At 41.0% G+C, this 13,528-nt stretch overlaps 2 protein-coding genes across 2 annotated transcripts in view; one reads left to right on the top strand and one right to left on the bottom strand.

Moving 5' to 3' along the window:
• The window catches only part of gemin5 (gem (nuclear organelle) associated protein 5), an 851,612-nt gene that overhangs the window by 573,608 nt on the left and 264,476 nt on the right, over positions 1-13,528 (top strand). The gene's annotated exons all lie outside the window — the stretch shown is intronic.
• On the bottom strand, positions 230-12,526 carry LOC308089755 (uncharacterized protein). Its single transcript, XM_080434661.1, has 6 exons — positions 12,406-12,526; positions 10,991-11,102; positions 9,244-9,346; positions 5,242-5,366; positions 2,154-2,489; positions 230-904 (listed from the first exon to the last, which is right to left on the bottom strand). Exons 1-6 carry the CDS (start codon positions 12,490-12,492, stop codon positions 318-320), a joined length of 1,350 nt encoding a protein of 449 aa, XP_080290787.1. The 5' UTR covers positions 12,493-12,526; the 3' UTR covers positions 230-317.

Below are 13,528 nucleotides of genomic sequence, written 5' to 3'. Positions count from 1 at the left end.
TGCACACACAAACACATGGATCTCATGAATTTAACACAACCCGCGCACACGCCTTTGCTTCCCTGCTCCCGCTCCCCCCCCCCCACCCCCGCTCCTCCCCCCCTGGGCTCCTTTTCTCCCCGCTCCCCTCACGCACTCAGTGCGTGAGAGTAGTGCTTTTTTGCCCATTCCATTCCATCCCACCACCCCACCCCCCCCCCCCCCCCCCCAACTCTTGCAATGAGGGAACAGGGCGCATGAGCACGCAGCGACCGGCAGCGAGAAATATGTTAAATATGTTTTACTCTTGCTGTAAACCTATTTGCCCTTTTGGGACATTAAAAAAGTTGAACTGAACTGAACTGAACTTCTCCGACTAACAGTAAGTTCCTCAGGGTGATCATCTCCCCGCTCAGCTGCTCGACGCGCTTCTGCAGCCGGTCGTTCTCCGCCTCCAGCTCCAGAACCTTGTGCTGCGACTCCATGTTCCTCACCTTGGCTTTCACCCGGCTCTTCCGCACCGCCAGGTTGTTCCGCTCCCGCCGCACCTTGTACTTGTCGCTGTCCTTGTCCAGCCGCCTCTTCTTACCGGACGACATGTGGTGCTCGGTGTGCGTGTCGAACCCTCCGCCGTCCATCTTCCTGCCCTCCTCCTGGCTAGACTCGTCTGAGTCGTTGCCACTGTCGTCTTTTGGTTCCCACCGCGTGTCAGAATGAATAACATTCTCCTCCTCATCACTGCTGCATTGCTGCAGGGGTGCTGGTGGATGGAGAGCCTGGTGAACCATGTTCAGAGGGTGTTTGTGAAGGACCACCGCTGTTGGATTCATATTAGCCAGAAGAGAAGTGGAAGGTTCATCTCTTTGTGGGTGTTGTGACTTGGCAGCAGGACTGATAGATGTCACAGGAGATAAAGATGTATCGCCTGAGGAGAAAAGTGTGACAATATAAGAAATCATGATGTTTATGAAGTTTAATAATTACATGACATCACTTGGATTACAGTATGTTGCCGAAATCAGTTATGTCTGTTTGTCAACTAGATTATTTGTATTGACATGTTTTTGTAAACCCTACATTAGCCATTTGTTCATCTTTTGTCTTTTTCTGTAAATCTGTGTCATTGTTTTTACTTGCGTAGTTTCTGTTTCATTCTTGTGCAGTTAGAGAAATATCCCCCAAAAAATACTTCAAACACTCACTTCAACTAAAAGATGTCTCCCCATGAGATGTCTCCCCAGTCCCCATGAGTTGCTTCATAGCTTGTTTCAAACTGTTCTTTAGTTTTTGTTATTTATTTGTTGTTTTTTAAATACATATGTTTTGATACAACATGCACAACTAAAGGCTTTCTTTCCTGTATATTCAAAATAAATGTTTCACTGATTCAGGTTGTTTTCATTAGAGCTTTTGATGCAAACTTTAAAACTAAACTAAAACTCCTCAAAAAAGTTAGGAAACTTTATTTTGGTCGATTATTTCTCCCCTTCTATAATATCAATTGGTATTGTATTTTATATCGTTGGAAATCCTGATTAGTCACCTTTAGAACAAGGTACAACTTGTAAGGATCGTGCATTTGTGGAATGATCAACACAGCAATATTCTTCTGCTGATATTTACTCTTGTTTTGAGCTTAAAGTTCTGGCAGATGTGTGACTGGCACCTGACCATTGTTGAGTTTGTGTATGCTCCAAGCATCAACACTGCCCCCATGGAAAGATGCCACGTCTTTCCCTTCGGGATAAGGCCTGTGCAATAGGGCAACTAGAGGCTGGTTTTCCAGTACACTGAGTGGCAGCAGTATTGGCCCTATTGCCCGGGCCTTATCCTGAAGGGAAAAACGTGGCATCTTTCCATGGGGGCAGTGTCGATGCTTGGCGCATACAAACAGCACGTTGCAGGACCAAGCTAATTTTGGGGAGTTGCTACCCACACAGTTAGCTTTGTACTGAAGGTGAGAAATAATCGATCGATATAACGTTTATTTTTTAGGAATTTATTTTCCCATGCATGTATTAACAGAAAATTCACAATTTAAGGTTCAGTTTAGCCATATTTTGTACAACTATATTGATTTCATGTCCTGGGACAGCTTGTTGCTCAAGGACAATATTCATCCTTCCAAATTAAGTAATTTAAGTGTGATTTTGGTGTGTTTAAAGCTGACTGACCTCCAATGGTCTCCTCCCACTCATCACTGTCTTCAGTGACAGATTCAAGTTCGACTTCAATTTCAACTTCAGAAGAGATGTCTTCATTACCATCATCATCTTCAGATTTCACTGCTAGTGATGTCATCATTGATGCTTTAGGCTCCTCTGGTCGTTGAAGTAACTCCTCCTGTTCCTCTTTAATGTGTGGAGGCTCTGGTTCCACCTGGAGCAGACTGATGCTCCTCCCTTGCTGTTCCTCTTTAATGTGTGGAGGTTTTGGTTCCTCCTTGATCAGACTAGGGTTCCAGTCCTGTTCAGAAACCTCCTCTTTACACACAACCATGTGCAGGGTGGCTAGGAGCAGAAATATAACATGATAGTGAATACCGGATTCCTTGAATGTAAATCCATGAATTCCATCCTCCATGTACTGTACAAATGAGCTATCACCTGCTTAGATGCACCAAACAGTTACTAACTACATGTACTGTAATTATGTGCTTCTGAAAACTGACGATCTGAGAAATCAGGCTTAAAAGTTTTAGCAAGAAACATTCCCAGCTCAAAATGCATATTTGGAAAAGGAATATGAATTCATAACTTTACCCAAAATACATGTAATTATAATTCAATATTAGGAGTTTCTAAATCCTGATTTATATTTAGTTGACCGTGTACTCTTAAAACATCTCTCCAAGGCTGTGACACATCAAACTGACTTGTCTTAAGGCGACTCTCCATCAAACAGACTGGTTCAGACAACTTCAGACTGCAACACTGCAACAGACTGGTATTTGGTTGGCAAAAGTTGGCATTTAGTCTGTCAGCCGACTTGACCATTGAGATGCTAATCTGGGAACCAATCGCCAAAAAAAAAGGAAAAACAGTGCCCTCTGCTGTTCTTGAGAGATTACTTTCAACATAGCCTGCCAGCGTTGCCAGGTCTGCTTATTATACTTATTATACTTTGGGCTTGTTTCCCTGATGTTCCCAGCGTTTTTTCTTTTTTTCTTCACTGACGTGCAGTGGTGTAAAGTAACTAGTACATTTACTCAAGTACTGTACTTAAGTACAATCTTGAGTTACTTTTACTTTACTGAAGTATTTCCAATTGTCTATACTTTTACTACACAGCAATTATTTGAAATGTTTAGTTACTAGTTACTTTGCAGATATAAATCATTATAAAACATACATTAACCACTTTAGCCCTATTTTATACCTATAAGCTATTTGAAAATAGCAGATCTACAAGCTCACAACGTGTTACGATGCATGCGTTCTGAGCTTGTAGATCTGCTATTTTCAAACATTTTAGTACTTTTGCTACTTTAAGTACATTTTCATACCAATACTTTAGTACTTTTACTCAAGTAAATGTTGAATTCCGGACTTTTACTTGTAACAGACTCAGAGTACATCTATTGCATTGATACTGTAAGTGTCAGGGACACTTGCTGGTTTTAACTCCAATTATTTTTGGTTTGAAGTTGATCTGTTTATTTACGTTATTTTGCGATACCTTTATTTTGACACTTCCTGTACATTTGGTTTACCTTTATTTTGAAATGTCCTGTCACCGCACCGGCACGCACTTAAACCAGCTCGCTTCACACACCCCCATGCATTCACACTTAGTCTGTGACAGAGAGAGACGGTGTGTGTGTCCCTAGCAGAGCAACACGGTATGTTTGTTGGAAATGCCTCACACATTATTTCGGTAAATGTTGAACCCAGACATGTGTAGCTTCAGTGTACTGAGCAGTTTGTATTTTCCACAGTGCCTGCTGTGATCAGTGTTGACAAACTTGACATGCAACTCTTATGATGGGTGACGATGAATGACGGTTCCAGGTGGCATTCAAACAGCTTGTTAGCCCCTCGATAGCCGGAGCAAGGTATAGGATTGTTTGTTTGGGTTTTCATTTGTTATTTACTTTGGGCTTAATTACTTATGTTTGTTTTGTTTGGGTCTATGATACTTTGGTTATGGTGCATTCTGCTTTATGTCTGCTTGGGTTTCTATGTTAAAGGACTTTACTTATATTGAATTACAATCGACTAAAGTATTTTATTGTTGAATTGTACTGAAGTGATTAATTCAAATGCACTGCTTTTATTGTTGAATGAAACTATGAAATATTTGATACGTTTGTAAAAGTATTTATTCTCTATTTACTAGTCATAGTTTTCACGGTGTTGATCCACGCTTCCAAGAAAAATAAAAACACCCGTTGAAACCAATCCACTTCATTCTTACATCGAGGGCGCTTACAGATACTTTTACTCAAGTAAAACATTTGAGTACTTTTTCCACCACAGCTGACGTGTACACAACATTTTTGAAAACGGTTATTCGAATAATCAAAAATAAATACATTAATTAATTTATTGAAATTAACACCCAGAAAATAGCCAAAACTGAGCACATTTCGATCTATAAGGCCAAATCTAATTTGAAAAAAAATATATAAAGAGTATATGAAAGCCAATTAAAATGTTTATACTAATGGAATCTTATACACCTGCTGCCAATAAATTACATCACCACAGCGCAAAAGTAGGTCAAATCAATCAATCTCTCTCTGGGAGCGACAACGAGAAACAGTGAATGTAGGTTTTCATAGACATGGTCGCTTGTTTCTCTCACAGAATCTGGCAACACCGAGCGCTGTTGTTGTCACACTTCTTCTGCATGGCTACTCCAGTCGGCCAAAGAACTGAACATGTTCGGTCGGCTCTGGGTCGGCCGAAAAGGTCCCGACGGACCACCCGACGGACCCCTAACCGACTGGAAGACTATATCGAACGCTTCCCGACGCCAAGTTGGTCCAAAGTCGGTCTGGTGGTTAGTTAGCTATAGACTGCATCAGGAGATCAGATTGGTAGGACTGTCATGATCACAACATTTTAGATGAGGATAATTGACGTGTCACGGCTTTGGAGGCATTTTTTCGGAGCATGAAACTGACGTGCAACGAAGTTATAAATCCGGCTTTAAAAACTCCAAATATGATTTAGCACAGAATTGTATAAAAACAAAAAGTAGAGGCTTTGAATAGGTTGTAGTGAAACTTGTTGAAACAGAAACAGTGAGTGTTTATACCGTTCATCTTCCCTGTGAAGGCATCTGGACGTTTGTGTCCATCTATCTCCATGTCTAGATGAATGGGGAGCAGCACTTCTGTTTGGGAGGGATTCTCATGGTTCACTGCAGGGTCATCATCAAAGCTAAGGAAGAAATGGAACAGTCACACTTAAGTCACACTCAAGATAACTTTTAACATACACACTTTAGACACTTAAAACATAATAGTACAAAATCTATACTTAGGGTCCTCCTAGGTCCTCTAATGCAATGCTTCCCAAACTTTTATCCTTGGATTCCCCCTTCTGACATCTGACAAAAGCTGAGAACCCACCCCAATAAGAGTTTATTTGCCAAAATAGTTGTACTGTTAAAAAATAGAACAAATTGGGAAAATACCCCAAACAATTAAGGATACCAAAAAAATGGTCAAATGATCAATGTTAGGGGGCACGGTGGCGCAGTCGGTAGCGCTGTCGCCTCACAGCTAGAAGGTCCTGGGTTTGATTCCCGCAGGGGACACTGTGGGTGCTGGGGGGCGTGTTCTCTCCTCCGCATCATCAGTGCCCACACCCTAGATGGGGTTGGCGAAAGGGCCTTTCTGTGTGGAGTTTGCATGTTCTCCCCGTGTTCCCTAGGGTAGGTACCCTCACAAAAACATGCAGTAATCCTGGTCACAATACTGCCTCCCCCTGGCCAGCCGGGGCGCCTGATGGAGGGGAAAGGAACTGGTTGGAATAACGTGTTCCTTCCACGCGCTACGTCCAACCAGGGAAACTCTCCCCTGTCAGGTGACAAGAAGGTCAGTTGGCTCTCATGCATGAAGGAGGCATGAGCTCGGCCCTGGCCTCCCTAGGTTGGCAGAGGGAAGGTAGTGCCCAGGATTACATAGACAATTGGCACTGGGTGTAAAAAATGGGGTTACAAAATCGTGGGATAAAAATTTAAGAAAAAAAATATATATATCAATGTTAGGATAGAGAAAACATAACAGTACACAAAAAAATGTGATAGAAAAAAATGGAGATAAATAGTAGCCTAACGTAAAAAAAATAGATACAAATCAGTAGCCTACTGTTAAAAAATGGAGGACAAAAAATAACTAATAATAAATTGCTGAACTGAATGCTAGGAAAGAGAAAACATAGCCAACTAGAAAAAGTGCTCCTCGGAGCACAGGTCTCCGCCGGGTCAGGTACGTTATTGTGGCCTCCTGGTGGCGCTATAATAGGCCAATGTGAAAAGGGTGCCAACCGTATCATTTATTCTTGCATTGATACTGCATTCATGATTTGAGGCATTTTGTTCCAAAAATGTGTTTTGCTAAATTAGACCTGCTGGTGGCGCTATAACAGGCCAATGTGAGAAGGGTGGCATTTCTTCCTCGGCTTAGTGGGAATGTGCGTGTGAAATTTCACGGAAATCGCAAGCTGTGTGTATACTTTGAGGCATTTTGTTCAAAACGGACCAATCCTGCAAACTTTGGAAGCCAACCTTAGGCAATGAGGATAGAATATGGGGAATTGGACAGATCCGTGTTAATCACATGACTATAGTGATACTGTGTACTGATTTGCATGACGTTTGGATAAAATTTGTAGGAGTAATGTAAAATAATAGGTTTTGCACAAATCGGCCTCCTGGTGGCGCTATAACAGGCCCATGTGAAAGATTTGGGGCAGAAGTTCTGAATTGGCATCCAGGGAGTGTGTGTGCACAGTTTCGGAGCGACCGGGCCAACGGTGCCGGAGATTAGCTGGTGACAGACGGACACACGGACACACACACGGACACACACACGGACACACGGACAGACAGGGGGTAAAACATACTCTCTCGGAGACAACTAGAAAAAGTGATCATCGGAGCACAGGTCTCAGGTAGATTATTGTGGGCCAGCAAAGTTGGGAATTCGCCAATCAGGATGGAATATGAAAAATCAGACGGATCAGTCTTCATCACTTGACTAGAGATAATATGTACCGATTTGCGTGACGTTTGGACAAAATGTGTAGGAGTACTATTAAATTAATTATTGGCCTCCTGGTGACGCTATAATAGGGCAATGTTAAAAGGTGGCATTTGTTCTTCAACATAGTGCGAATGTGCGTGCAAAGTTTCACCACAATCGGACGCTACATTCATGATTTGCGGCATTTTGTTCAAAACAGGCCACTCCTGCAAACTTAAGATGTCAATCTTAGCCAATCAGGATGGAATATGAAAAATCAAACAGATTGATTTGACTATAGAGATCATGTGTAACGATTTGCGTGAAAATTTTGATAATTTTTTTTTTGATAAAACAAACAAATTTTTATAAAATTTTGATAAAATCTGAAGGAGTAATATTATTCTTTTTTTTTTTTTACATAAGTCGGCCTCCTGGTGGTGCTATAAAAGGCAGATGTGAAAAATGCAGGGCAAAGGTTTTTCCTTGGCATCTAGGGTGTGCGCATCCAAAGTTTTACACAGATCGGTGCAGTTATAGTTAAAAACAGGAATTGGCCTGTTATAGCGCCACTAGAGGCTGATTTGAACATTTTCAAGTGGCATTTCTTCCTCGGCCTAGTGGGAATGCGCATGCAAAATTTCAAGGAAATTACACGCCGTGTTCATGATTTGAGGGATTTTGTTTAAAACGGAGCACTCCTGCAAACTTTGGAAGCCAATCAGAATGTAATATGAAAAATCTGAAAGACCTGTTTGGTTTAATGACTATAAAGATACTGTGTATTGATTTGCAGGATGTTTGGAAAAAATCTGTAGGAGTACTGTCAAAAACAATGTTTTGCAAAAATTGGCCTCCTGGTGGTGCTATAATAGGCCCATGTGAAAAAGTTGGGGCAGAGGTTCTGCTCTAGCATCCAGGGAGTGTATGTGCACAGCTTGGCTGCGACCAAGCCAACGGTGCCGGAGATTAGCTGTTCAAAGACACACAGACGGACGGACACACAAGACTGACGGACGTACATGGTGCACAACATAGGCACGCATGCCTTTCGGCCTGGCGGAGACAAAAAACAGAGACCAAGTTGGCCAGTTTGCCCTGAAACAGTCTAGTTTGCTTGCGCTGGTAGCAGCCCAGTCTTCCTGGCGACCACTCGTCCTAGCGCCCAGTTATCTCCACCCCTAATTGCCCACTCTTCCAGGTGCCCACTCGTCCTAGTGCCCAGTTGCTTAATGTGTGCAAATGTCCGGGCCAGTAGGCGGGCTCTAGACCGGATCTGAGCAATGAAAAGTAAATAGAAACCGTTCTCCCGCAAATCCACCATTTGGTCGCCTACTCTGCATTCGTGGGTGTCCGGTAGAGATGTGTCGTTCATGATTAGCCTTGCGTGGCCAGACAATATCACACGACACACTGCGTGGAGGCTAAAGTGCGATGCGATTTTGCAAAGGCAGATTCGTCTGGAATCAGGCTAGTTCATGATGGATTCGTTCAAAAGAACTAGTTCATTTGCCGTGAACGAGCGCGTTCACTTTCTGAAACTGTTACGTTCACGTGCGACGTAAAAAAAAACCGCTCCCGCAAGGGTGTTTTACACACATTATAAAACATACATTAACCACTTTAGCCCTATTTTATACCTAGGCTATTTGAAAATAGCAGATCTACAAGCTCACAACGCGTCGCATCGCGACGCGTTGTGAGCTTGTAGATCGGCTATTTTCAAATATGTTAGTACTTTTACTTTTGCTACTTTAGGTATATTTTGATGCCAATACTTTTGTACTTTTACTCGAGTAAATTTTGAACGCTAGAAAATAGCGCTACTGAACGAGAACGCGAACGAATCATTTGAACGAATCAATGCCGTGAACGTGAACGAAATCGTTCGTTCACTGAAATGAACTTTTTTTTCCCCACCACTAGTGTCCGGGAGCGGACGCTAATTCCCCTGGAAGACTCCCAGAACTTCCAGGAGAGGTGGGTGGGATGTCTGCACCCCATCACTCAGTCCTACTAGCCACCCTACTGCTGGCTTTAGAGAAACTACAAAAGGAGGCAGAACTTACCTGAGGTGCGCTGGAGGTTCTGTGCTGATGGAAACTGCTTTGTATTTCTCATCATTGCCCTCAAAGATCTCCTCACATTCTGATGCCTTCACCAGAATAATCACTATAGATTGGTAATAGGAAAGAAGAAAAAACATAATTGTAGATTAATGTTTGATGGCCTTTTTGTGTTTCCATTCTCAAGACACAAGTTCAGCTTTGTGGTTATGGCGACAACAAATCTTTCTGTGTCCTGTAGCGACATGAAGCTATAAGCTTAAAGTAATACTAGGTAACGTTTTCAACAAAACTAAAGTTAAATTGTATATCTTTTGTCAGTGGCAAAAGTTTCACAACACCCACTCCATGAATTTCACCCCCGGAAGCCTTTTATTTATATATTTTCTATTGAACGGTGAAGGGGGGGACTTTCCCGGGAAAATGACGTTCCTGGCCAACGTCATGACGTCGTGGCCGACGTCCCCAGGAACTACCGCAACGGTTTCCTGTTTGGCCAGGAACTACCGCGGTAATAGCAAAAAGGAACCTCACGCTGATGTTAAGAGAATGTAGGATTGGAAGATCGAAAAAGAACAGAAAAAGAAAGCACAGCTCATGGTAACTAATGCTCCACTGGCTAAGAGAAACGATCCGTAGATAGTATAAAACAATTAAAAGATCGCTTTTTGAAACGCTTCCGGCTTCCGGTGAAAACGAATGGAATTCTGGGTAATCGAGGATTACGGAAATTGTATGCAGTGACGGTAGTGACCAGCAGAGGTTGCTAAAAATCGTTATTTGGGATTCTGCATTGTACAACTTTAACACTGACACTTGTCACTGCTCAACAAAATAAAGTTGAGCCTACTGCTCAACTTTTTCAGTGCTCCAATGAATCACAGGTTTTTATTTCAACATTTTCACTCCCCTTCTCTCTCCACACAATTCCTATTCTCTGCTGAGAATGGTGGAAGAACAGCCCTTTAACCTGTTCACTGTGCTATTTAACCCTTTTCATTTACAGAACAGTGTGACTTGAGCAACACTTCAACAGTGACTCAGTGACCTGACCATGTAGCTGACCATGCTTGGACGTTTTGAAGCTTGTGAGGCCGCTAGTGTGAAAGCAAAATATGTGCTTTTCTTCATAACACAGGGTGGTATTCTTTGCTAAGACAGTTGAGACCTGAAGCCGATTCTACATGTCTCCTAAATCCCAACAGTTTTCTGAAAAACTTATGTTTCTATATCAGTGGTGCTCAATCTTTTTCATGTCAAGGACCCCCAAAATTATATGTATTTGGCCGCAGACCCCAGTCAAAATATCTTGTTCCAGGGACCCCCAGAAGCAAAGATTTGAGTTAAAAATGTTCGCTTTAAAAATATATATATTCAAAGATTTGCACACATTTTCACGATTTTTCAAAAATAGCAGATCTACAAGCTCGTAGCGCGGCACTCGGTGCCGCGCTACGAGCTTGTAGATCTGCTATTTTTGAATAGCCCAAAGTGTAAAATAATGCTTTTTAGCTCAAATCTAAAAATGACACAGTTCCAGGTCTTAATGGGTTAAACCACTCTGTATAATCTTCACCTGGGTCTTTACGCTCTGCTGAGAGGGAGATACTGCTCGACCAGCTGCAATATTGAGCTTTATGTCAAGACTGACCATATTATTATATTATTTAGTAAATGTATTATATCATATCTAAATATATGTATTTTTTTGTTTGAATTATATCTACTCAAACAAAACTCCATAACTCACTTTGTGATGAATCAACCATCTTCCTCCTCTCCTGGACTGAGGCTGGCCTCTTCCATAAGAGCGGGTAGTGTTGGTACAGAGACCCTCTGAACATACGCAGGTAGTTTCCCACCTGGAGGAGACAGAGTCAAACTTATATGTCTTTGCTGCATTGTGAAGTTTACAGCACGCTTGATCATCACAATGCAGGATGACCAGATAGCAGAGTGGTTAGAGCATGTACCACATGGGCTCTAATGCCCGGCCGCGAGTCCCTGGTTCAATTCCGAGCCAGAAGGACCATTTGCTGCATGTCACTGCCCTACTCTCTCTCTGTGTGTGTTTCCTGTCTCTCTACACTAACCCATCAGAAATAAAGCATAAACATAATTAATACAAATAGTTAATAATAATAATAATAATAATAATAAATGCAGTCCCCATCCAATCTAGATGATCAACATGTTTCATTTAATAGAATGTTTTGCTGCAGAATCCGAATGTTCATTGGATATGCAATAAATAATAATGATAATAATAATAATAATAATAATAATAAATGTATTGAGTTTAGTAAGAGTTTTGAGATGAAAATGAGCACGCCCATTTGTCCCAATGACATGTTGTGAGCTTGTAGATCGGCTATTTTCGCTAAATGGATTTTGATCTTCAAATTGATTTATTGATGTAACACGATATTGACATAGAAATGTGATTAAAAAAGTAATCGATAGATTAATCACTGAGAAGGTCATCAATGGTTGCAGCCACTAACCTATCTGAAATAATAATAATAAATTATTTAAAACATTATTTGAGTTTATAAAGCGCTCAGCAGTTGAAACAAATATTTAAGTGTTTCACGATAAGAAATTATGGTAAAGAAACATGTAAATAAAATTAAAAATAAGAATAAAGGGTGAGAAATCAGAGGGCTACTAGGAAGGTTTAAAAGGCTTGCTGGTAAAAAGTTCTAAGATGAAAATGAGTGATAAAATATCTACAAGCCAATTAAGTTGACATGTTGTGAGCTTGTAGATCGGCTATTTTCGCTATTTTTCCACAACAGTGTAAAATAGGGCTCAAGTTAATCAGATTGAGTCGTTTATGGAAAATAATCACTAAGATCATCGATAGTTGCAGCCTTCTATAATTACTATTCACTGTTTAGTGAATTAACTTTAGATAGCATTCGCTCTTCATATTTCCAGAGGCACAGACCAGTAACATTAAATAGAGATGTAAATAGTTACATTTCATTGTGTTACTGTTATTACATTATTGTTATTGTTAGCTGGGCTATTTTGTATCAAACCTTGAATGACAAACCTTGATTGCTAACATTAGCAGTTTAGCATCAACTAGGAGTAAAATTCTACATTGAAGCTTACACTGGGGAGACAAACATTAGAAACAGTTCATTATTTGCTACATACCTCTGATCCCACCATGAAAAAGTCTCCATCTGGTTCCACCTGGAATTTAACAGGCTTCTGTTCTAATGTGTTGTTTAATGATAACATTGTGCTGCTGCTGCTGCTGTTGTTGTCATGTGGTTGCTGTGTGCGGCAGACAGGAAGCGGCTTCTTCTTCTATTACTTATCGTGCCGTGGGTTCTGGGTTGTAGCCCTGCAACATGACTGGAATGAACGTCAACAGTGTTTGCATTTTATCCATTTACGGCCCGTGCGTCTACATAAGCGTTCATATTTCAAATGTAAAATGCTTCCCTCATGGCCACGGATGTTACAATTCTGTACGTTTCCTCAGAAGTACCCGTATTTTCCGTATTGTTCAATAAAAAGCATTTTAATCCAATAGGTGGCCATTTTCTTCGTATTTCCTCCACGCTTTCAACCACATGACCCTATCGGTTGGGAGGTGTACTGCTTTCTAATACGTTATCATTAAACAAATGAAAGAATGATACGGATAACACTTGATAATGCTAGTAATAATACAATTAATTTATATGTTAATATACATTTAAAATCACTGGCTCCCTTAGGATACATTTTGTAATGTAATTTGTTTAGTGTTAAATCTCTTAATGGGTTATAGAACCTTCCTATTCTGACCTCCTTAAATGACATGTCCCCTCAAGGTTGTCACTGGTTGTCCCAACAGCAGCTGTGGCAAAGAAATCTAAAAGTTATTCACTTGTGGGAGGAATGACATCCTGACGTGGATTTACCTGGTGGATTTACCTGATGTGGACCTCTCTTATCATGAAAGCTATAAATGATTGAGTGTGTCTAAGGTTTATTGATTCTCATTCTGCAAACTAATGTACATCACAGCTTAACAGTTGGATTCCATGGTCATACTGACCCATACTGTACAAATCATGCAGCAATGTAGCTGTTTCAACTGCATGTACACACACATATACCAAAACAAGCTCTATAATCTAAAATAATGTCATGAATAAGTGGATGTTGGGAAACAGCCAATTTGTTTAAAGAAAACCCTTGAATTTCATTGTCAGCATTAAACAAAGGCTGGTAAAAGCAATCACATATTTATTACAATGCACACCACAGAACCCCCAAAAATATG

This window comes from Gymnoscopelus braueri, assembly GCF_963280865.1.
Source record: "Gymnoscopelus braueri genome assembly, chromosome: 8".
Taxonomy (NCBI): domain Eukaryota; kingdom Metazoa; phylum Chordata; class Actinopteri; order Myctophiformes; family Myctophidae; genus Gymnoscopelus; species Gymnoscopelus braueri.
Note: the sequence above shows the minus strand (reverse complement) of the source record. Positions and strands in the feature narration are given on the sequence as shown.